Here is a 25,492-nt window from a genome sequence, read left to right as displayed (position 1 = left end):
ACATGGCTAGACTGGGAAGCCCCCCAGCAAGCAAAACTAAGGCCCACACTGGCTAACTGTGTAATTTATAGTTTCCCAAGACAGAAAGGCATCCTGCAAAGAATGGGTGGTAGTAAGTGCCCTGTCACAAGGCATGTGTAAACAGAGGCTGAACAACCAACTACTTTAGGGGCCTTATGAGACAGATGTTAGATCAAGCCCAGCCCCCAGATGGCCACACCTTCATCCCCAGACTGTGTTGCCAGGGCAAAGAGGAATGAGCACCATAGATGGAATGTAGGGCACAGGTCAGCTGGCCTTAAGGAGGGATAGCACTTGTAGTACCCAGTGAGGCTGATGGAATCACAATGGCCCTTAAAAGGAGGCAGGGCACAGAGCGCTACACCATTACCTGCTTTGGACATAGGAGGAGGAGCCACAGCTAAGTACTGTGGGTAGTCTGTACCACTGGGAAAGGGACAGGAAAGGACACAGAGCCTTGTCCAGTGACTCCAGAAAGGAGCACATCCCTGTACTATGAGCTCAGGAAAGTCAGAGTCAGGCTTCAGACTGCAGAATTGCAGAGGTACCATGGTGGCTTTCAAGCTTCTGTGTTAAACATCAAACATCCTCTGCATCCATGTAGAGCCCTCCTCCATCACACTCATACATTAACCTTGCCTCTCCAATGCCTCATTTGCACACATCAAGAATGTGTGTGTGTGTGTGTGTGTGTGTATGTGTGTGTGTGTGTGTGTGCAATTGTTCAAATTAAGCTCTTCCTTTAAGGCGTACTTCCATGCTGGTCTGGTCACCACAGCATGGCCTGAGCTGGCTTTGCATCTCGCATAGATGTTTGGCACATAAAGGAATGAATATGATACGACTCTGATCCTCAACTCTGACAGTATTCTTTTCTCATACCCTGGGTCAGGAAGGAAGAGCACCTCCAGTCTTAAAGATTCCATCACAGAATTCTAAACTCTAGGTCCTGTCCAAAAGAACTTCCAATTTTGCCCTCTCCTCTCTCTTTTTGAAAGGAGTGTGGTACATGGGCAAGATACAGGTCAGATCTTGAGGGATCAAATTGTGACCAAGCCTATTGCTAACAAGGTAAATGTGTAGGAGAAACTGTTTCCTTACTTGCGGACAGTCACAGCTACCACAGGAGGCTGAACCATTCAGATGATAGCCTGGATGTCACCTCAAGTGGGTGAACTACTAGCCCCAGTGAGGTCATGGTTTGGAAGCAAGCTGTTCAGAACTCAGAAGTCCTAAGAAAGCACTACTATGTCTTTTACGCTCCGCCATACTTTGATCAAAGTATAAGGTTAAACTGAAGACTACTCAACTGGAAAGGGGTAGACAGAAAAGAACAAGGGTAGCTAATAAGACCCATGTTGGAGAACTGAAGCCCTCGCTATGCACTTGCTCCAAGAGTCCTAAGAGGCAGATGCTGTTCACATGGAAACAGAAGCCAAGCCTCCGGAAAGCAGAGGGTTTACCCCATTGTCTTGAGGGTAGGGGGTGGAACCAACAAGAGGAAGATGTAGTGCCCAAAACACAGCCAGCCTTCAGCGGGCTGTCCCACTGGTGCCCTCCTTGCCACACAGGCTGAAGTTCCCCCAAGAGAGTCTGGAACCTTCCGACAGCTACACCCTGGCTCCACAGGCATTTGCCCAAACCCTACAAAGACCTTTCACCAAGTCTCTTGTTTGCATTTCTACCCGGAGTTCCTGGATTCTTGGCAACATAATCGCTCATCTGTTGCTTAATATGAGAACAGTAAGTCCTGCACTTAGAAATACTTGCTTCTAGACTGAAGCTAAGCAAAGCTGAGAGAGAGAGAGAGAGAGAGAGAGAGAGAGACAGAGAGAGAGAGAGAGAGAGACAGAGAGAGACAGAGTCAGAGACAGAGAGAGACAGAGAGAGACAGAGACAGAGAGACAGAGACAAGAGAGAGACGGAGAGAGAGAGGGAGAGAGAGAGGGAGAGAGAGAGAAAATATGAATAAATGAATGAATGAATGCACAAAGAAGCAAGAGGGGGCTTGCTAAAATTCAGCAGAGTGACACCTTTCAAATCTCAAAGGAAAAATGCTTCATCCTGCCCCTTTCTACTGAAGCATGTATAGGTATTTAAATTGCTTTCTTAATAACACACCTTTTGGTAAGCACTGAGTTTCCAGCCCTTATGTAAGCCCCACATTCCCACAGATCATCCACAGTTTACAGTACTGTTTCTCCTTGCTACACCCAGCTACCACTCATCCCTTCACTCAGCACACTCCTGACTCCACGATCCTGTGGAGCAGGCCGCCTGCTGACTCTGCAGACACGGAGCCCTACCCTCCCTGAACTTCCATTCTGGTAGGGAGGCTGGACACTCAGTGTTTATCACAGAGAAAATTGGTATACTAAATAAATTCTGCAGGGAGAATACATTAGAAAAATCCCAACTAAGGCTAAGCTAGAAAATAATTTGCCATGGGAAAGAAGGATGAATGGAGGCCTGAAAGATGAAAGGTAATCAAGCACCAAAAACAAAAAAAAAAAAACCACCACAGGGGTAGAAAGAACATCACGTACAAAGGTCCTGAGACAGAATGCCCTGGCAAAGAACAGAGAACGGCAGTGGGAGGTGCTAAGGCTGGCCTGGAGAACGACAAATTTTCACATGTCCAATGTGAGGCCTGACAGCCAGCAAGGCTACACATCTGAAAAAGGTTCTCTGGTGGGAAGGCGAGAAAACAAGCTAGAAAGTGATGTTCAAGCTTAAGGTGGTGACAGGTAGTGACCGTGAGAACAGGGTAGAAATGATAGAAAGTGGCCTGGAGCTGAGTCCCAAAGTCACCCAGTTATCCAAAGACCCCAGTTATAAGGTGTGAGGTCAGCGCAGAATGAGACAGAGTGAGAAGGGAGCATATGGGGAGGGGGCGCGGTTCATGGCCTTACCTTGCCCCCATCCAGGAGGGCTCCTTTGAGGCAAGGTGCTGCAGCCCAGGATAGAGGTGGGCAGGGGACCAGCTGCCCCACCAGGGTCTGTAGAAGGCTCACAGGCCATGGCAGGCAGACAGCTGCTTTAGTTTCTACTTCCTGTTTCTGGGGGTGCAGTTCATGCTGGGGCAACGTCTCACCTCCACTTGCCTATGAAAAACAGCACAGGAAAGAAGGTGAGCTGGGCTCCCTGGCCTTCCCTGGGACCAGAGTTGCTAAAGGCCAGGCAGGGCCATCAGGAGTCTAAATGCTGACTTCCTGATCATGCTGAGGAAATTCTTTCTCGGAACAGAAATCTCTTTCTCGGAGAAGAAGGAACTAAAACCTTCCCCAGACCTCAGTTGAGAATTCCCCTTCTATCTGTGGGTCTTCTCCAGTTAGCCACACCAGACCCCACTCATGTCTTCCTGAGATGCCCAGGTAAGCAAGTCTGAGGTGGGTATTACGTTCATTACGGGGAGGCCTGTCCACACCCAGCATCCTCCAAGGCACTTCAAGATGCACAAAACGAAAGCAGGGAGCAGGAAACAGATTTACAGGGCGAGTCCTGACACTCGTGAAGAGAACTAGCCAGACAGCTGGGCTACATTCCAGTTCCTTAAAGAGGCCAGGCCCATGTTCAGGGTTCAACACTGTGGCCCCACCACCTCCCATTTCTATTTGTGTGAACTTGGATACTGGCTTAACCTCAGAGCTTCCAACAGGCTCCTTCAAATCTAGCAGACCTCCCCCACGGCCCACTAAAGGGAATCAATGGACAGTACACACGAAGACCATGGGGGACAGAGATATACTCCATGAATATTAACTCCTTTAACCCTTCAATGCCAGCACTCTAGAGGCAGAGGCAGCCAGATCTATGTGAGTTCACCAGCCTGATCTACATAGTGAGCTCCTGTCTCAAAACAGCAGCAGCAGCAATGACAACAACTCAGTCCAGCCTCATGACACAGGCTGATAACCCCAGCACTGAAGGGTACGGGGGGGGGGGGGGGGGGGAAGGCAATAGGATCCAAAATAGCATTCAGTGCAAGCCTGGGCTCCACAGTGAGTTTCAGACAGGTGTAGGCTACCAGGAAAACCCTGCCTCATAAAAAAATTAGACAGTTGCTCCTGGTGAAACTGTTTACAGACAGATGCTGTGACTGAGGCAAGGGTTTGGGGCTTCCAGGTGGCCAAAGCCGACACAGAAACATTGGCAGTTAAACTCTTATCTGAGACAAGACTATAAGGAGAGTCAGCTCTGGCTTTGCAGTTCGCTCCAAAAGATCGCGGAGATATGACCAATGACTCCAGCATCAGGTGGCCCAGAGCCACAGCATGCATCACATTTAACCACTTTCATCAGCCAAAGCAGTGACGCTCCTTGTGAGCTCCCTGGGTCACCAATCTGCTGCAACCTGTGCCATGTGTCCCCCAGGAAAAGCAAATTCCACTCAAATACCCAAGGGTGGCACACCAACCCTGGGAATGTCCAGTGGACAGTTCTTTGGAACATCCATTTGCTACCAAGGAAGGTGACATTGGGGAAGTATGAAGCATCCAGATGACACAAAGTGCCACTGGCACTGACCTCCACAGGGAGAAACTGATCCTTATGTCCTCTTCACTGTTTGCCCCAATGCTTCAGCGGGAGCAGCTGCAGAAAGTGTGGGATGACCTGCAAAATAAAATGTGGGGACTCCTGTTCAGAACGCAAGGATCTGGGGTCATGGAGATGATTCGGCAGGTACAGCACTTGCTGATGTACAGCACGCCTGATGACCTGAGTTCCACCCCAGGTGCCCACATAAAAACCAGATGATGTGGCAGGCATGTCTACAACTGCACGGTTCCTATGGTGAGATGGGAGGCAGGGGCAGAAGACGAAGGCCAGAGGCTCATGGACCAGGCAACAAGGAGAGAAAGCCGGGACTAGACAAATGGTCCAGAGTTACTGCACTTGTTGTTCTTACAGAAGACCATCGTTCAGTTCCCAGAACCCACATGGTGGCTCACAACCACCCATAACTCCAGTTCCAGGGGATCCAACACCCTCTTGTGACCTCTAAGGGTATCAGAGACACACACGTAGTACAGACATACATGCAGGCAAAACACATAGAATAATAAATAAATCTATAGTTTATTATAAGTTATAAATAAATATATTTTAATCATTTAAAATGTTAAAAATAAATCTATAACAATAATAATAATAATAATAATTAATAAATCTAAAAAAAGAAATACAGACAGACAGACCATGCCTCAACAAGGTAAAAGGCAAGAACCGACTATCAAAAGGTGTACCCTGACCTCTACATTCATGTGTGGCACGTGCACACCCACATTCACATAAAAACTCAAGAAACTAAGGCTGTGGCAGCATAACAAAGCCAACTTGTAGGAAAAGATGACTCCAGATGAGGAAGCCCTGAGCAACCATGCCAGTCCACGTACCTGAAGCCAGCCCAACCTTAGGCTCTAGAATAGTAGCTCTTAACCTGTGACCTCCAAAAGACCCCTGGAAAACACAGACATCTACATTACAATTCATAACAGTAGCAAAATTAGTTATGAAGCTTCTTTATGGTTGGGGTCACCAAAATTGGGGAGCTATAATAAAGGGTCGCAGTGTTAGGAAGGGTGAGTCTAGAAGGTACCTTGGGAGCCTCTTCTCCCAACACAGAACAGATAAAACATGGATGTTAACAATTTTCACCCCTGTCCTACATGGGAGCCTAAGGCCGAAAAGCAGCAAAATGTTAGGAAAATATGAACGCTTTGGAGCCAGAAAGCCTGAGCAGGAATCCGTGCACAGCCATTCATGTGCTCTGTGACATTCACCTTCAACACCCCACCCAACCCAACCCCTGTGCCTGAACTCTACTGTGAGCACCTGGACAATGGGGGCAGGGAGGCCTGCCTCATTCAGCTGCTTTAGGAACACAACAGCAGGTATAAGCATGGTGTTCAGTACTTTGCCCATAGCCCAAGTTCCTTCCTTTCCTCAACATGGTTTTCCTGTTTCACAGTCAAGACATGCCCTTTCCAAAGCTGAGCAGCTATCAGCTGAAGGCCCAGAGAAGGATTCCAGCATGTGACTCCAGAGCCTCAGGCCACAGTACCATACCCTCATACCTCTGGGCCTGCCTGGTCTGGCTTCCTTTCAGCTTATTCATGAAGCCAACTTTGAGTAGATCAGAAGAAACCATGTTTCCCAGGCATGAGATAGAAATAAATTCCAGTCACCCTGCAATAGTCCTCATAGGAAGACAGTCTCCTCTTTGCACGGGCTCAACCCAGCCCACAGCAACAGTCTCAAACACACTGGATACTTACCAGCCAACCTTACCATACCTGCTTTCCCTCCTATACCCCCAAGAGGTACAAAAGACACAAAAACAGCCACAAAGTTATGCCCTCTGCTTCCTCTCATCAACTAGGAGGCCACAAGGCAGCCCCAACCTTGACAGCTGTACTCCAAGCAGAGGACTCGGGGCCACACTTAAGCCTCCCAACACTGGAGTGTTGAAAATGCCGGAGGAGCTGACACAGGCTGGAGTTGCTGAAGCCTGGGATGGGACACAAGGATCCACTGGTTGCAAAATCCCACAATGAAGCATTGTGTTGTGGGCAGAAATCACAGCACCCACATCAGCCCCCTCAGCTGCCCACAGAGACCCAATCAGCAGACTCCAGTCATACACCCAAGGCTGTGTGGGCTGGCTAATAGAAACCTGCCCAGCTCAACCTCGTTCCACCTTGAGCAACATACAGGACTTCTCTCCGCCTCCATTTCCTGGGGCTGGGAAAAGGAGAGTAATTAAGGATTACCCTGCGGTTCCATATTCACAGGATCTGTACTTGGAAAAGGGTGGTTACTGAGAGAAGGTAGCTGTCATCAACCTACTCCACAAACATTCCTTGAGATCCTTCTAGGGCCAGCCCCTGACTGTAAAATTGGCTCTCCCTCCATGGCTCACCATCCACTGGGAAAGGCACTCAGAACTGTCAGAGATGAGGAGGAAATCAGGCAGCAAAGGGAGGAACTTCGGAGATGGAGGGGTGCCTAGACGTTCCCAGGCTTCACCAAAGTGGAGACTGAAAGGAGCCGTATCAAATTTGAATGGGTTCAGACCAGTGGTCGGGATGGGTTCAGGACTCCCTCTGTAGATCCTCATCCAGTCTAGAGGCTACAGGGCCAGAGGATGAAGGTAGAACCCTAAAGGCAGAGGTTCACCATTTACCATCCCCTCAGCCCTGCTCGCCTTCAGCACACAAGTCAGGAGCCCTGTGCAAGGGTAAGCAGAGCACAGAGGGAGCAAGCACCGAGACTTCTGACAGTCCCTTAGGGAGCCCACATTTGAACCAGATTTTCCAGTCGCAGGCTGTGCAGACTCAAGCCCCCAGAGGTCCCATCTATGCACAGAGCTTGCCAGTCTCACCGACCACTAAGCCCCTGACCAGGCTGCTTTGAAAAGAAAGCAAGCAGCTTTCCTTCTTCAAACTCAGCGTCATTATACTGCAAGTCCAACAGATCAGAGGGGCGACAGCCCCAAAAGTTTAAGGCAGAAAAGCCTGGCTAGACAAGGAGTCCAAACGCCCCATTTCAATGATGTGGACAGTAAGCCCCGGAAGAGAAAGCTGACTATCCAAGGTCAGGGAGCAAAGCTCACAGGGAGCCAGAACAGAAAGCTGGCTTAGCTTAGCGTCTCCCACCATACCTGGCCTTGGCCTTGGGTAGCTGGCTCCCCGGTCTCTGCCCTCTGGCCCTTGGGGCTCCCTCACCCCAGAAATCACTTGCCCAACCCCGCAGCTCCCACGCTTGACGCGCGGGGCGGGAAGAGGTCACCCGAGCCTTAGGGGCGGGACGCGCACGCAGGCCCCATGGCCCCAACCCCGGAGCTCGGGTGCACGGGCGCGCGCACGGCCCGCGCACACTCACCGCCTCCCGGGGACGCGCAGGGTCGGGACCTCGGTGCCCCTTCTACGCCAAGGCGTCCCGGCGCCGCCGCTCCCACGCAACCGCCTCCCGCGGGCCGCCCCTGTCCGTTTCCTCAGTCGAGCCGTGTCTCCTGAGCCAAGCAGGGAGCGTTTCATCAGCCGCGCTCCCCTAGGGCACCGGAAGGGTTCCCGCGCCCGCCACGTGCATGGGATCTAGGCTCGTCCCCGTAGTGAAGGAGCGGCGGGGCAGGTCCCGAGTGACTGAGAGTCATGGGATCGGATGCATGAGGCACACTCGGGACCAAAAGTTTCTAACGAAAAATGGTGTGCAGTACCGAAGGCGTCTGTGTGGGGAGCAGATGGCCTGACGGCAGGTCCAAAGTCTCCACTTAACCATCTGGTGAATTAAACTTTGTGTCTGTGTTTCCTTTAAAAATATTTAGTTACGACTGTGTTATGAAATTGTGTTGTTCTAACGAAACAATGAAATGTTCAAACCCACACTTGCTCACCCTACTTGAGATTTATGAGGGTCTATGATGGCCTTCTCCCAAGTGAATCACTAGTCTTGGATTAGCCTTGGTTGGCTGGTTGGTTGGTTGGTTGGTTGGTTATGGTAATATTTTATTTGTGCTGAAATGTGATTTTATTTGTATGTTAATAAACAAAGTTGCCTGGGGATCAGAGCTAAAGCAAGCCATTTAGCAGAAGTCCAGCAGTGGTGGCACATGCCCTTAATCCAATCACATGGCAGGCAGAGTCTGCCAAGCTGTGACCCGAATCAGTACAAACTGTAGAGACCTGGAGGTCTGTATAGACAGGCAATGATGAGGAAATCATGTGGTTGGGTTTAGAGCCAATGAGAAGGTAGTACAGAAAGGGAATAAAAAGATGGGTCACACAGGAGAAGGTCTCTCTCGGGAAGGACGGTAGCGACTGGTAAGCTAGAAGCTTCATTAGTGCTCTGACCTCTTGGGCTTTCAACTCTGCATTTGGCTCTGTGTTTCTTATTTAATAAGACAGTTTAGAATTTCATCTACGGTTGGTTGGTTGGTTGGTTGGTTGGTTGGTCGGTCGGTCGGTCTGACAATATGGGTCAAACCTGGCTAACCACATGTATTTTTTTCTTTGCAGTACACATTTATATAAAAGGAGCAGATTCTATTCTATTGGTCACCTTTCGTTGTCTTTCAACAAAGACCCTGAGTACTTACCTCCTGCACCAATGGCCTCATTTCTTTTTGGGAGGATCACAAACTTCTGTGTTTTGAAAATATGGGCTTCTCCTTGCCTTGTTCCACCCCTATGCTGGATGCATACATGGTTCCTACCCTTGCTTGCAAGAAGGGCTAGGACACAAACACACTGCCCTTGTTTCTACAAGTGATCTTGCACAGATACACGCAAGCACGTTGGGTTTTGTTTTGTTTTGTTTTGTTTTGTTTTTGCACATTTCTTTTTTCAATAGTGACTGTCAAACTCTTGAGGCCTTTCAGATTTAAATGGCTGCATACCCCAAGGCAGGATGTTTAGAGGCATCAAGAATGAACTGAAAATCCAAATAACATATCCCACGGGGACAAGTGAGTCAGATCAAGGTGACAAGCTACTAAAAATGAAGCTATTTGTTCACAAATCAACACTGAAGTACCTGCTCAGTGCCAGCATTTGTAGAGAACAGTTCATGAAAGGTTCCTGTGTATTATGATCAATTTGCTAATAGTAATTTAGAAGCCCAGGAAAAAGAAACCCAAGGGTGCTGAGACTTCTAAATGCTGGTAGGCTGTTATTGTGAGGAAAGGGGCAACAAGCTGTGGCCTAGCCTAGGTCTCTAACCCTGCCTCAGGAGCAAGGCCTACCACCCACCTCCATGACAACAGAGATGGCCCTTCTGCCCTTTCCACCAGCCTTCACTCTCCAAGCTCCAGCACAGAATTTTACGTTGACTCATCAGCCTCCCACAGGTAACAGACAGGGGACTTGGGATGCACTAGTACACTATGTAGCAGACTATGAGCTTGGACTGCTCAGTTCACTCATTTATCAAGAGGCAGTGACACCTGCTGATGTGGAAGATGTCAAGAACCAAACATTGAGTGCTCAGAAAGTGTTTTGACAAGCATGGTGCACCCTTGCAGTAACATAAGTGTCTGCTTACCCGAAACCCTGGGGGCTCCTCATACAAGTGGGAAAAGACCATAAAATACAGTAAAGCATACTGCAGAGCTGACTTTAGTAATGACAGCGTGATGGAGTCTGGGGGCCTTTGTGGTGACTTTGGTCTGCACCACCTGTAGCCTACCCAGGATGAATCACTGCCCTCTCCTCAAACCCCAAGCTCCATAAATAGAGCCATTCTCAGTTCCTCCTGCACCCCATTCTTTCACTTCAGGTCTTAGTGCCTGCCTCAGGTCTTCCCTCTTCATCTGAAAGATTAGTGCTAAACCCATCCTCATCACCTGGCTGGTCCATCCTTGGGTCCTCCCTCTTCATCTGGGAAGATTAGTGCTAAACCCATCCTCATCACCTGGCTGGTCCATCCTTGAGTCCTCCCTCTTCATCCAGAAGATTAGTGCTAAAACCATCATTACCTGGCTGGTCCATCCTTGGGTCTTCCCTCTTCATCTGGAAGGTTAGTGCCAAATGCATCCTCACCTGACAACCCATTCTTGGGTCTTGGTTGGCTGGGCCCTTATTCTGAAAGCACTATCCTGTCCTAGGCCAAGGTCTGTCCCCTTTCTTGATGGTTCTTGTTTAACCTACAATCACACCTATCACACAGTATGGCCACTGCCTTATTCTTTCCCCCAGAGCACAAACCTTTAAGTCCTAGGGCCATTCCTGCCTGTGCTCATGGTGCCCAGGGCCCAGCCCTTAGCCTTTTGTTAAATACATCTAAAGCAGCAATTGGACAGATGAAGCCTCAACTTCAGGTAAATTAACCAACCACAAATCCCAGGCAAGGCCACCCTTACTCAGCAGCTGCTCCATACTGCTGTTTGCAAAGGTCCACCAGCCAATGCATTTGACATGGATGAAGTAAGAGTGAACTCCCAGAATGGCAGAACCTGGAAACGCAGTAGCAGATGGGATTCGAGGGAGTCTCAGAACCACTGGGAGAGCACTTGAAAAGCCAAAGATAAAAAACTACATCTCAGTTTTTGGAACTGGCCTGCCGATTACATTCACTGACTTTCTAGCTGCTGTTAGAAATGCTGCTTGAGACACTGCTGAACAAACTGAGCAGCTCACACAGCAGCTCAGACTAGAAGTCTAAGAGTCAGTTTCAAATGCAGCCTTTGCCACTAATTATGTTTCCTTGAATAACTAAGCCTCTCATTTACTCAACAGAACACTACTGCAGACATGGAGACCAACAGTATGTACACCAACACTCATATTAATCCTGATATACATAAACTACTCGGACAACTATTTACAAAAATGTTTCTTGGAAGCAGCATGACCTGATGATGAACTCCACTGTGAGACATGATATGGGATGACAGCAGGTGGAGTGCAGAACTACACAGCTGCTGTCCTTGTCAAGTGTGCTGGGAGGCAACTTGTTGTGTTGTGGGGGATGTGGGTCAAAACCAGAAGAAAAACTGCTGAGCTCCTCTCAGGAGAGGCTATAGTCGCCCCAGGGCACAAGAGCTGCAGAATGCTAAGTGCCAGTGATAGGTCCTAGGGACAAATGGAGTGGAGCCACAAGAGAATTCCTATAGGGCTGAGCAGAGGGTTCAACTAGTACGTATGACTCTTCATCCTTAAAAACCACAGAAGATGACAAGAGGCCCTTTGTGGGCTGTCAGCCCAGCTTCTCTTCGGATGTTATCGCAGCTGTTGCCATCTGCTCTAGAATGTTTCCCTCTTATTTCCAAGTAGGAAAGGGTGGAGGTGGATGGCCCCCACCTGTCACTCCAACACAGTGAGCATGTCGTTAAGTTCATATGTGATGCAGGAGCTCGTCAGCACCATTGACATTAAGAGCCAGAGAAGTAAATGTTGGTACAACGATCTGACTGGCATCTTCTCCCCAAATCACCAGCCCAGTCTTTCCATAGCGACTGTGCCCAGTCTGCCTATTTGCACAGGAAGAAGACAAAGAGCAAGCTAGAACTGCGTGGTGGTACAAAAGCTTTTGCAGTAACTCCAGAGCCATTGAAGTGATGGGAGATGAACTGACAGGAAAAAAAAAAAAAAAAAAACAACCTTGGCATCTGCCACACTGCTCCTAAAGGAGGCGGTGGGGAGAATGAAGTGAAAAATGAGAGGCATGCAGAACTCAAAGCTCCAACCTTTGGAAGGACAGTTTTAGTTGACTCCTGGTACCACTAATCATCTTGAGTAGAGACGGAAGAATGTGGCAAGAACTGCAGACTGTTGCAGGCTTTGCTTCCCTGGCCTAGGGGCAGGTGAGTGGAGACAACAGTACACAAAACAGGCCCGACACGGAGCTTGGCAATCTGACTTGCAGTACACAGTGCTGCTCTGAACTGACTCTGTCCCTTCCTTGTCCCGTGACCTCTGACATCCTGCAAGCCTCGTGGAGGTAGGATCACACCTCTAGCCTGCAGGATCTAAAGGTCTCAAAAAACAATGAGCCTTCCCACTTGTTGCTTGCAGAGATTGGATGTGTGGACTGTAAATTACTTCATTCCCCTTGAGTTTCCACCAATCCAGAGTGGCCATTCAGGAAATTGTCAAGATTACCCACAAGGTTACACAACCTGACTGTAAGCTACTTCATGCCTTCCATCAGAGACGTTGAGGAAGGCTAAGCCATGGCATCAAACAGAATGTGCTCATTAACAAGGAACTGGGACATCCTTTCTAGGAAACTGCATAACTACCAGAGGAACTGATGAACATCCTGGGAGTGGGGAAGAGGGATGCACACAGAACAGAGTTAAAGGCAAAGATGATCAAAGGCACTCAAGGACAAACCCTTGCCTGGCTCCTTAATCCCCATACCTCAAATCTGGTCAAGATTGCCCAGGGGTAAATTGGTTAGGGGCTGGAGAGACAGCTCAGTAGTTAAGAGCACTAGCTGCTGCTCTTTCAGAGGACCAAGGCTCTGTTCCCAGCACTGGCATGGCAGCTTACAACCGCCTACGGCTCCAGTTCCAGAGACTGACTTCCTCTTCTAGACTTGTGGGTACCAGGCACAGATGTAGTGGACATAAATACATATATACATGTAGGCAAAACACTCACTACAAACATTTTTTTAAATCTTCTGAAAAAAAACTTTAAAGAGTAAATTGGTTAATATAAATGCAAACATTCTTAATGCATAGGCTAACATGTAGAAAACTGTCATCATCAACTGTACCAGAAACACTTCACTGCCCATAGCTGCCTTGCAGACTGTCCCCTTGCAGACCAGTTGGGTCAAGAAGAAACAAGGTATCAGGTGTCATCTGAGGACGGAAGCTCCTGAGAACTGGTTCTGAAGTCCCCTTTTTCTTCCTACCTCTGCAATGGTGCAGACTGTGGCTGAGGTAAGGGCACACAGTACAATGAGCCTCATCACCCACTCACCACATGTCCAACAGCTGTCCCAAAGAAAGCCAACTTGTATCAAACTTTTAAGAAGTAGGTCTTTGTTGTATTTCAGAAACAGGAAACATGTGCTGAGCACCTAGAATGTTCCAGGCACCATATGTAGTGCTTTGATGTATTTTTAATAATTCTTTTCTTGTTATTGTAGAATAACAGTTCTGATCTGAGGATAATTCTGGCACCTAGGAGCTATGGCAATGTCCAGTGACATTTTTGGTTGTCACTACTAAGGGGTTGAGGGGGTCCTAGTAGCATCTAGTGGGTGGAGACCAGGACACTGCTAAACACCCCTTAATGAATAATAAAATGTTACAGCAACCCAAGGAAAACTCCTCCCTTCGAAGCCCAGTCTCTTCAAGTCACCATTGTCTCTCTTTCCAGATTTACACACACATTATATGTATGTGTCTATACATACATACCCTATTTCATCATTTCTTTTTATGCTCAAATGGGGACAGATCCCACACAATGCTCTCTCTGTGAATCTCAGGTTCACTCTGCACCAGAGCCCACACACCCCACAGGTCTCTAGTGGCTGACCAGCCTTTCAGATGTTAATTTCTCACAGTGCACCACAACAGAAGCCCTTTCCCTTTTATTTCCCTAGAGCTTTCAAGCAAGCTCACTTAGCACCACCCTTGATTCAACCCACCCAGGAGGAACCTGAGCACCTACAAGTTGCCTGGGAACATCAGTCAGGATTGAGGACTAGAGGAAACCCCACTCCCATTGACGCCTCCAGACCCCTCAGAAATGCCACTATTTCCAAGATACCATCTCTCACCTTGTTCTAATCATTTCCACATCAGCACTGAAACATGCCAAACCTCCTGCTCCATCAACCATATCATCTCTCTACAGCCATGCTTCAAGGAACTTAGGTTCCTCTCCTTGAAATCACCAAACCCTCACCTGTTCATATTCACCTTTGCCTCTCAACTGACCACTGATTCCTCTTCTTTTGAAATCCTGTTGGATTCCATGCCATCAACCCTGAGGGGCTTGGCTTAGAGTCAGAGCTGCTTGGCTTGGAGTGCAATTCTAATACAGGATAAACATACTGGGCAGCAAGGTTAAAAGGGTAAAGGCTGAGCTTCGAGTGATGGCACACACCTTTAATCCCAGCACTGGGAAAGCAGAGGGAAGAGTCTCTCCTTGAGTTTGTTTGAGTTTGAGGCCAGCCTAGTCTACAGAGCGAGTCTGGGGGGGTGGGGGGAGGGGAGCAAAAATACCAAGGCTGAGGATGTAGCTCAGTGTTAAGAGTGTTTGCCTAGTGCTCCCCAGTACACAGCACACAGGTCTAAATCCCCCACTGAGTACCAGTGGTGCTGCATGCTCCTTCAGTTTCAGAGAAGCAACAGACAGCAAGAGATGGAGGTACAAACCTCTACACTTAGCAGATGGAGACTGAAGTCTTAAACAAAATGGGGTGTTGGAACACATTAAAAAGGGGGAGAAATCATGACTATACAGACAGAACAAAAAGTCCAAACAGGCAATTTGATGACTGTCTGGACGAGATGGGCTGGAGAAGTGAATGTGGGTCTTCAATATGGGTGGTAAAGCTAGGAGATGCTGGGGTTTCACTAAAGAAATGCACCAACCAACCATGCCACTGTGAAGCTGTAAGGTAAGTGGTGCATGCAGGAGACTGACACCCTGATCAAGTACAAGACTACCTTTCTCCACCGGCACAGCTGAGCCAGACAAGCAGCAAGCAGCTCCAGTGCAGTGGCAAGCCTCAGTGTCTTAATAGGACAATGGGGAAACTGAGGCAGTAAACCCTTGGGGCTGTCAACTAGCTAAAACACGTATGCATGCACGCAAACACACACTGCGTAGTGACCAAAGACCAGAAGTGGCCTAAGAGCAAACGACCTGGAGGCAGAGAAAACTGTATACTTACTATTTCAGATTGCTTCATGAAAAGGAAACCCCTAACATTCTTCTGTTTTTACCCACCACAAATTACTCTGCAACCAAAGACTGTTAGCCTGAAGAGAGCCACCAGGTATCACTCACTTAGGAGCCAGTGAAGTTATACATCACTCACTTTGCTCACCAGTAAGGTATGCTCGGGGTTGGGGATTTAGCTCAGTGGTAGAGCGCTTGCTTGCCTAGCAAGCACAAGGCCCTGGGTTTGATCCTCAGCTCCACATATTAAAAAAAAAAAAAAAAAGAAAGGTATGCTCATTTGCTCAAGGCTGACACAGGCTGAGACCCTTTAATACAGTTCCTCATGTTCTGGTGACTCCCAATCATAAAATTATTTTCATTGCTACTTCCTAAGTGTAATTTTGCTGTTATAAATCGTAATGTAAATATCTGATATATAACCCTGTGAAAGGGTCGTTCAAGGCCTCCCAATGGGGTGGTGACCCACAGAGTGAGACCCACTGCTCTAGACAAAAGGCAAACTACAGGCTCTTGAGTTGCTTGCTGCTTTCTAACAGAGGATGAAATCACAAGCAATTTCTTTCCGAGTAAAATGAACATCCTGAGGATTTACTAGTAAGGTATACAAATCCGACGTGTGTTGATTCCTAAATGAAATTCTGCTCAACATCTGGGTCAAGATGCACTTTGCATTATCTAAAAAAGGAGCCATAGGGGTGAAAGGCAAGACAAAGTTTTACTTTTAAATGATTACAAGCACACCAAATAACATGTAACATATTCTTGAGTCCTAGTATCTAGTAACTGGGTTAAGATACACTAACAGCAGCCTGAACAAGCATATTCACTGTCCTAAATTAGCCAGAATGGACTACTGTAAGGCTGGCTGCTGCTTCATAGGAGTTACAATGCTATTTACTACTTTTTCATAGATAACGCCCCTGACCCTTTAAGAAAGTAGAAGGGAACAAGTTATTCCCTTTCTTTCTTCAAAGAATTTTTTTTTCCTACTAGACTAATAAGAAGAAAAATCAACAGTGATACCTGCTGCTTGCAAACACACAGGAAACATATACTCCTTAAAGACACAAAAGGTAAAAAGATGAAACTTCAGGTACTTACTAAGATATACAAAAAGCTAGATTTGATACTCTCAACAGGTGAAGGGACCTACAACAGCATAGTGAAATTTAATGCCTTCCAGAACAGAACTCGAGCTCTGTGGAGGTTTTCCTACTCTGTTGGGGCATCTCCCACGCCAACCCACAAAGCAGGTGCTTCCACCTCCTATCCGTTTATGCGGTAGTTTTCATGGATTTCTGGCCGGATGTCACACACAAAGGCCAAGAGGTTATCCAGGACTTCATCCCTGTTCTGCTGGAAGTAGTTCTGGAGGACAGTCATCTTCTCCTGGGTCTCCTTCTCCACCTCACTGCTACAACTGCCATGGGACCCCAATGCCTGCAGCGGAGGAGACAGGATACAAGGGGACATCAGGAAGATTCTCTGGTTGAGCCATTTTAACAAGCAACCTGCTGGCATATGGAGAAGTCCTAGCTCCTTAATAAGAGAAGGCAATATATCAGTGGCAGGCAAAGTAACCTGTAGTAAAGCTATGTGAGAACCATGCACTTCACCAGAGCTCACTCTGTTCACAACAGTGTTCCATGGTCTACTAGAGTCCTTAGTAAAGACTGGAGCCAGCCTAAAGATTCAACAACTACAGCACCACCCACAGTGGTGCACACTTGTGATCCCAGCTACTCGCGAGGTGAGAGCAGAAAAGGAAAAACAGAGCACATACAGAGGAGGCAGGGATTCACATAGTTCAGTCCCAGCAGTAGCAATAGCAGCACTTTAACCAGCAAAGTGTGTGCGCGCGCGCGCACACACGCGCACACACACACACACACACACACACACACCCCAACAACTGAAAATGGTTAGGAACTATGATGCATTTATACAACAGAATAGTGTTCAGCAATACGAACTGTAAAATATGCAGTTTGTAGGTGAAAAATAACACAACAGTATCAGTGGAGTTAGTATTCATGTTATTTTTGATGTAGCTTTAAAAGTGAAAGGATGGAGACTGGAGAGATGGGTCCGCAGTTAAAAGCACTTGCTGCTCTTACAGAGGACCCAGGTCTGGTTTCCAGTACCTACATGGTGGCCATCAACCATCTGTAACTCTAGCTCCAAGGGATCCAATGCCCCCTTCTGACCTCAGATGGCACCAGGTATGCATGTATGCACATAGTGCACATACATACATGCAGGCAAAAAAGACTCATACACACACAATATATTTTTTAAAATGTACAACTGGGAAATGTGGCTAAACTCATAGCCTGGCATGGAGATGAACACATGTAATTTCAGTGGACGCTGAGACACTGCCTCTGTTTCATGAATATGAGCCATGTGCCATGCCCCAATAAGTATTTCAAAACTAAAGGTGCTACCATGGGTCTACACTCAAAAGGCATAAAGTGGGTTTTATAGTACATCACTGACAGTATCCCATAAGCAACTGTGGTACAAGTGGACACAAGATGGCTGCCCTGACACAGAGAATTTACTGTGCAGCGTAACAATTCATAATACCAATATGCCAAGAGGACCACTGCATATTTTAATGTGCTTTGTAACTGCCCAGTGCAAAGAAAATGGAAGCCTGTGTTACTTAACACTAAGAAGCAGACACAGGTGCCCACCATCACTGGACCTTGGTCTGGACAGGTATGGACCTAAAACCGCTGGAGACACCCATGTAGGGCTTGAGCACGAAGCACAGAAATGTAAAGACCGGAATGAGAAGAGCCCAGAGTAGTCACCTCAACACCTAGAAGATGGCAAACTCAATCTTTCACTTGGGTTTTTAACTAAGTCAATAAACTGTGAACCATTGTTAACTGTATGGGACACCACATAGTTCTGTTCTCCCTTCTACAAGTTCCTCTGCATCCTTTGTTTTCCCCAAGATTTCTCCGAGCATCATTCTATGCATCACAGCTGCCTACCGTAATGATAAAACTCTATTTCACTGAGGTGCAGGTTCCATTTTACTCACATTTAGACTGTCATAGCAGAGTTCACAGCTGGAGGTTTGTAGGACTTACTATAAGCTAAACTATGAAGGCAGGGCAGAACCTACTGTTCCTGGTTGATCCCCCAGCATCCAACATTGTACCTGACATAAGGCAACTGCCTAAAAGATTGCTAAATATCAAAATGAAGACTAGAATCTGATAAAAGTACCCAACCCAAGAGACAAGCTGAGCATCAAACAAACCACACAATGAATAGGGGGGTGGGGTGGGGATGGAGCATGCAAAAGCCAAGGCTTCGAACCTCAGTACCACTAAAAACAAAACAAACCCAAAACCTTGACAACTGTCCTAAAGTCTCCAAGTTACACTGGGTATTTTCAGATCTACACAAGAAAGTCAGACAATAAGGAAAAGAAAGTGAGGCCCACCGCAGCTTCCTTGGCCTTGAACTCCTTCTCTCTCTGCAGGCGGTACTGTTCAATCTCAGCCTGGGCTTCTTCTTTGGCCTGCTTCAGCCTCCGATTCTTTCCTATTTTCAAAAGACAAAGACATCAAGTGTTTCAAAGCAGAACAGCAAGTAGATGCTGACAATGAATCTTAACAATCAATGATTAAAGTAATTGATGCCAGCAGTGGCAGTACATCTTTAATCCCAGCACTCAGGAGGCAGAGGCAGGTGGATCTCTGCGAGTTCAAGACCAGCCTGGTCTACAAAGCAAGTTCCAGAACAGCCAGGGCTACTATACAGAGAAACACTGTCTCAGAAAAACAAACAACACGCTGGGCAGTGGTGGCACACGTCTTCAATCCCAGCACTTGGGAGGCAGAGCCAGGCAGATCTCTGTGACTTCCAGGCCAGCCTGGGCTACAGAGTGAGTTCCAGGACAGGCTGCAAAGCTACACAGAGAAACTTTGTAAACTTTGTATGTGGGGGGGAGAAGGGGAAGATAGACAGTAACAAAACAAACAATAATAATAAAAACACCAGAGAAGTACAGAGGGAAGAGGGAATACAACGAAATGTAGGTTCTGCCCCTAGCCTTTAAGTGGAGACTAAACAGGCATGCCCTTTAGAGCTGTGAGCAGTGCATGAATCCCTCAGTCTAATACCCAGAACTGCACACACACTCAAAAGGGAACCTGTGAAAACACTGTGGAATGTCACAGCACAGTCTCTCAATCTCAACTATTAAAACCTGTTAACATAAGATGGGTGACAGCCATCTGGGGAGCTCTTCTTCATCCCAAATAGTGAACAGCTAGCTGTTTCACTATAACAATGTGGCTCTTCTTAGGAGTTTGCTGAGAGCTAACACGCAAAGGACATCACCTAAAATGTAGCTAAGGAAAGAGATGATATATTACTGGAAACCAGACACCAGGGCTGTGGCAGAGGCAAAGCCATGACTGGGGAGAATGCTAAATGCTATGCCAGAGGACACACAGCAGGGAGGGAGGAGAAGTGGGGGTTCTGGTCTCTGGAAGGTAACAGTTTAACACAGATTTGCAAAGTCTCCACATTGTCAGAATACAAGTCCAGCTAACAGCCAACAGTAAAGGGGGGGGGGGGCCTCTCTGTGTAGCCTTGGGTGTCCTGAAATTCACTATTTATAGACCAGGTAGGCCTGGGGCTCACAGAGATCCACCTGCCTTTGTCTCCCAAGTACTGGGACTACAGGTGCATGCCACTGTGCCCAGTTTCACCAACAGGGAGTTCTAGATTAGCCTAGATAAGTTAAGTCATTTATAGCAAAAGACAGCATATATATCAAGATTGTTAAACATACATCACTGTATTATCAACTGTCCAAAGCCCACTCTACCCAAGTGGATAGATGAAACTGAACTGAACTCAAAGTCCCTAATGAGAATTCTGGATCTGTAATGACTCCATGACATCAGCACTGTCTGACAAGTCTGACAAGTCTCTCTCTATGCACCCCAAGGATTATTTCTGCAAGTCTTCACTTAAACACATTATTATTTAGGCTCACGCCTCCTGTGCTGGGCCCAATCCTTCACAGAATATCCTCCATCAGATACATGGGCTACATTTAAAGCTGAAAAACTCTCCCAAACCAAGAGTCTATCAAAGACATCTATGGCCCAACCACTATGCAGGAACTCCAAGGTAACCTCATAACTCATCATTTCCAACTCCCACAGCTCCCTGAACCAGTCACTAAGATGAGACCACCACCACCTCCTTTCCGAAAACATCTTCAGTTGTATTGACAGACTTCACTACCAGTAGATCACACAAACACGAATACACATTCCCTAGTACTGGAATGTCTACACACTAGGCAAGCACTCCACCACTGAGCAACACTTCATGTCCCAAAGTGATTTCTTTCTTCCTCCTTTTTGTTTTATGTAGCCTGTGTTGGCCCCAAAGTTAGGATCCTCCTGTCTGGGATCAGTCTCCCTTACAGTTATGCATCATCACCTCTAGCCCAAAATTTCTTTTAAATCATGCTTTTCTCAGACTTTATGAAACGGAACCAGGGTTTTTGTTTCACACCAATGAAATAAATCACACAACACTTTTATTCTGAAAGTTTCAAAGCAATGATTTCATGAGAAACTTAGGCTTGATTATTTTACACCATGCTACTTCCCAGTTCTTAACTAAGCAAATCAAGTGTGATCACAAATCAAGAAAGGGGGCAGTTTTCAAATTTTAGCTCTTTTCAATACCTCTTCCCAACTACTGAAAATCTTAAAATGTGAGTTAGCTGGAAGCTAACCCCTTTAAAACAAACTCCTTCAGCAAATAACAGCTATCTGATACATATAAGACCCTGCAGCTGAGAAAGGTTTAAAACCTCCCAGAACTCAGTCATTCCCACCTTAGTCCAAGTATTTGTTCTCGAACCTCCTCCAAATGCTCTCACATACTTCCCAACACATACACCTGCTGCTGCTGCTGAATCATCACTGGACAAACTGACAACTCATTCTGGAAATTCTGGATCAAGAATATGGCAACACAGACTTTCTAGTCACCCAAGAAGAAAGAGCTTCTCACCATCCCCAGGACTCTGACAGAAAACTTCTCTCAGGAAATAAAGAGCACAACTACCACCAGAGTCACACTGGAGGTCTACTTGGGGGTGGGCATGGTGGCACATGCCTTTCATGCCAGCACTGGCAGCAGAGGCAGGCAGAGCTCTGAGTGTTCCCATCTGGCCAGGAGTACTTGAGAGCCTACCTTGAAATAAATAAACACACACACGTGTAAAAGTTTTATACTAAGAAAACTTCCTTGTATGGAAAGGCCTCCAAACCCCATACTGTTTCCTCAGGTCTGGTCGGATCTGAGTCTCACCTTTCCCACCTGCAAAACAGGAGTAAATACACTGTCTGCTGACCTTGGAAAACTGGAGATAAAGTTACTGAGACACAGTCTCCAGTTTCCAAAAGCTTAGTCAGGTGGCAGGGCCATGTAAACCAAAAATTTATTGTAATACTGGGTCAAAAATAAGCATCAGGGCGGGGCTTCCAATCTTGTCTGAGGGAAGGAGACTGAATGAGGAACGGCTGCCTACATGTTAAAATCCAAAAGAAGACTAACTAGTTGGGTACCAGCGGGGAAACATTGGGAAAGGTTCTTCCAATCAGAGGAAACGATATGTAAAGGCTTGTAGGGAGATATATGAAGCTGCCTTGAAGACTCATATAGTGATTCAGTTCAGCTGGAAGAGAATACCTCACAGGGACATCCTTAGGGAAGAATACAAAAGCCTGATTGATGAAAGCGCTTCCTTTAATCCATTATGAAACACCAGCTCCATTCTGCAGACACTAGGACCACTGACTAGAAGGAAAGGTATTGGGAAAGTTATATGCACATTTAAGCAGTTGACTGCAGCGAAAACATGGGTGACAGAATGCGGCTGGCTTCTTCCACTCCCCATTCCCAGTTAGACCCGTGCAGTAAATTGGTATTTCTGGCCGCCCTGCCCCTCTCCACACCGGCCTTTCACTACCTACACACATCTGTTTAACTGGCATGTGCTCCTCCGCTGGAACATGAACTACCCCGTGATGAAGATGAACTGGGCACTCTTCTAGCACATTTTCAGGGGAACAACAACAAAAAGGAATGAACGAGCCAGGCAGCCACATCAACTCGGGTGGTTGAACTTGGACGCTGAAGGAAGAGACGATCGGGGGGTTCAGGGCGGAGAGGATTGGCAAATGGCTTAAAGTGACGAGGGGAGAGGCGGCCAAGATGATTTAGGTTCTCAGACCGCGGCGGGGGCTCCCGCGACTGGGCCGGATCCTGGAGCAGGGGTTTGGTGGGCGCAGAGTTTCGGTGGGTGGCCCACTACACACCCTCCACCCCGAGAAGGGGTCAAACCCACTACTGTCTCCACGGGCAACGTGTGGTCCTGCCTCGCGGCTTCAAGGCGCCGCCCGGACACCAGCGGCCCGGACCGACACTGTCCCGGGCCTCCTCCGCCCGCGGCCTAACCTCCGTCTCCCGCCTAGTATCCCGCCCCGCCCCAGCGCTCACGCTTGCGGGCCTCGGACACCTTCTCGGCCGCCCGCTTCTCGGCCTGCAGCAGCTGCTGGATGCCCTGCGACTGACTCGCCATCGCTGCGGGAACTCTCGGCCGAAAGAACGGCCTGAACCAACGGCCCAAACCCTCGAAGGAAGTGGCCCTTGGGTCAGGTGACCCGCCGCCCACGATCTGCGCCTGCGCAACACGCCGAGGCCCCGCCCCGCCGTCCAGTGACCCGCGCCGGCGCCTCAGCTGACCGCCTTTGAGTCCGGTGACTCCCCGGAGCTGGGGCGGGGCAGAGCGAGGCGGAGCAAGCAGCGAGCGCTGAGCACTTCGACTGCGCCTGCGTGTCGAGCGACAGCTGCTGCTGCTGCTTTTTCCTGCTGCGGTAGTGTCTGCCAAGGGCTGGGTGTTTGAGCTGGTACTGTCCCGGTGGCAGCCCTGCCACGTGTTTCTTTCCCTTCTCCCTTAATTGATGCTGTGCCCGCCTTAAAGTCCAGAGACTCTTCACCCACCTAGACTCCCTCCCTCTCCGGAATTTAGACCCTACTAGCAAGCAGTGCTGGCCCTAGGGGTACAACCTGAAAACTCAGCGCACCCATACTCGGGATGCTGATGCAAGAGGATTGAGTTTCAAGGCCTGACTAGATTGTATAGCGAGACAATGTTTTGAATTTTTTGTTTGTTTGTTTTTTTCAAGACAGGGTCTCTCTGTGTAGCTTTGCGCCTTTCTTGGAACTCGCTTTGTAGACCAGGCTGGCCTCGAACTCACAGAGCTCTGCCTCCCGAGTGCTGGGATTAAAGGCGTGCGCCACCACCGAACGGCTTTGCTTGATTTTTTTTAAAGAAAAAGAAAGGAAAGGGAGCGGTGGTACTGCATGCTTTTAATCCTATCGCTCCTGCGGCAGAGGCAGGCAGATCTCTGATGAGAGGCTGGAGTAGTCTACAGAGCAAGTCCCAGGACCGCCAGAGCTATGCAAACCCCGTCTCGAAAAACCAAAAGCAACAAACCAACAAAAAATGAGAGAGAGAGAGAGAGAGAGAGAGAGAGAGAGAGAGAGAGAGAGAGAGAGAGAGAAGGAGAAGAAGGAGGAGGAGGAGGAGGAGGAGGAGGAGGAAGGGAGGGAGGGAGGGAGGGAGGGAGCAGAGGGGAGGGGAGGAAGAGAGGGAGAAGAGCTGTGTTCCAGACCCTCTGGGTCCCTAGGATCTGCTGAATATCACAGGAACAAACACCCCCTGACCCAGTTAGGTTTATAAATGACTCAGGCCTGATTTTTTTGGTCTGTGATGCTATCTCCATCCTGGTAGTGAGATGCTGTGGAAGAGAGGAAGTGTCTCTGGAAGGCATTTAGGGCTGAGGGAAGCTTCCTGCCTCCAGGGAAGTCCTCAGATGAAGCCCGGGTTATGGCTGGGGCAGCTGGGAAGCCCTGCTTAGCACTACCTCAGTGATCCCCAGGCCTGGGTATAGCAGACAAATCTGGGCTCTGTGCTGGCAATAATTCCCAGGATCTGGGCAGAGGAAAGTTGCTACCACCTAAGGCCAGCTATGGATACACTAACAGCACTCATTGCTGGAGTCCAGCTCAGGACATGCAACAGGCATGTCATGAGCCACAGTGTTCCTTCAGGTCGAACCTAGAAGTCAGGGCCTCTCATGCCTCACAGGAGGAGAACCTGTCTACCGTGACATGTTTTCCCAGCTGATGATGACGATCTTGCTGTAGATTTTGGCAGAGACCTGGGAATACTGGGGAACCCAGTGAGTCACAAGGTTCTTATATGCTGGCACCTACCCCATTCTTGCATACTTGTGACTCTTAAACACTTACTTCCTTTGTCCCAGGATTCTAACTTCTAAAGAGGAGCCACAACCTCTTTAGAAGGTCATTAACTGGTAAATAATCTTTACAGAACCAAAAACATCTAGGAACCTTACAATAACATCAGAATATGTGGTGCAGCCCCTTGGTCTTTAGTTCTATGCATCAGTTAATAGGGAGCATGTCAATTTCTGTAGGTTTACCTTGTAGACAGCTAATATAACTGTTTTAAGAAGGCACACACAAGAACTAGTCCCAGGTAGCTGAGGTTCATGAATGATCTGACCAGAACAATAAGGAAAGAGGAGACTACCCTTGGATAACACAAAAACCCTACTGACATATGGCTTTCCTGTCCCCTGTCCCCTACTCCTTCTTCCCTATCCCATGAAAGAACTTTATTCCTGAGTGTCCCAGGATGGATGGTAGCTCCTCCATCTTCCAGGATGCTGACCCTCGAACAAACCTGATTCCCAGCATCATTGCCCAAATATTGGATTCCAAGAGGTGAGCAAGCCAGATTTCGGTCAGGTACAAGCAGCATTGTTGATTGTAACCAAGAAATGGAATTTACCCATTTGTAAACAAGACATGCTATATGCTCACAACATAATATCAGTCAACCTTAAAAAAAGGAAGGAAATTTTGATTTTTGCTACAATTTGGAGGAAACATGAAGACAGTGTGCTAAGTGAAATAAGCCAGTTACAAAGGGACAAATATTTAACTTTTTT

The 25,492-nt window shown here is 47.8% G+C and overlaps 2 protein-coding genes across 8 annotated transcripts in view; both read right to left on the bottom strand.

Annotated features, from left to right (window-relative positions):
* The window catches only part of Tmem268 (transmembrane protein 268), a 31,745-nt gene extending 23,232 nt beyond the window's left edge, over positions 1–8,513 (bottom strand). The window contains exons 1-4 of one of the 7 annotated variants that reach the window (XM_036179603.1): positions 7,906–8,513; positions 5,418–5,481; positions 4,549–4,635; positions 2,934–3,125 (exon numbers count right to left, since the gene is read on the bottom strand). In XM_036179603.1, coding sequence (XP_036035496.1) covers positions 2,934–3,042 — 109 coding nt within the window. In that variant the 5' untranslated portion in view covers positions 3,043–3,125; positions 4,549–4,635; positions 5,418–5,481; positions 7,906–8,513. The other 6 variants (XM_036179602.1, XM_036179599.1, XM_036179604.1 and 3 more) reach the window with 6 other exon arrangements.
* Positions 8,514–16,088: 7,575 nt separating this feature from the next.
* Positions 16,089–23,183, bottom strand: Atp6v1g1 (ATPase H+ transporting V1 subunit G1). The gene is made up of 3 exons (XM_036177045.1): positions 22,950–23,183; positions 18,856–18,956; positions 16,089–16,832 (listed from the first exon to the last, which is right to left on the bottom strand). The coding sequence occupies exons 1-3, from the start codon at positions 23,029–23,031 to the stop codon at positions 16,659–16,661; spliced, it is 357 nt and encodes a 118-aa protein (XP_036032938.1). The 5' UTR covers positions 23,032–23,183; the 3' UTR covers positions 16,089–16,658.
* Between the last annotated feature and the right edge of the window lie 2,309 nt (positions 23,184–25,492).

Source organism: Onychomys torridus, chromosome 2, assembly GCF_903995425.1.
Source record: "Onychomys torridus chromosome 2, mOncTor1.1, whole genome shotgun sequence".
In the NCBI taxonomy this organism is placed as follows: Eukaryota; Metazoa; Chordata; class Mammalia; order Rodentia; family Cricetidae; genus Onychomys; species Onychomys torridus.
Note: the sequence above shows the minus strand (reverse complement) of the source record. Positions and strands in the feature narration are given on the sequence as shown.

Excerpts from the sequence above, each read along its gene's own strand:
- Atp6v1g1 (XM_036177045.1), bottom strand. The coding sequence starts at position 23,031 with ATGGCGAGTCAGTCGCAGGGCATCCAGCAGCTGCTGCAGGCCGAGAAG. Across the intron at positions 18,957-22,949 it reads GGTGTCCGAGGCCCGCAAGC|GAAAGAATCGGAGGCTGAAG; the intron begins GTGAGCGCTGGG and ends TTTTGAAAATAG. Across the intron at positions 16,833-18,855 it reads TCAAGGCCAAGGAAGCTGCG|GCATTGGGGTCCCATGGCAG; the intron begins GTGGGCCTCACT and ends CCTCCGCTGCAG.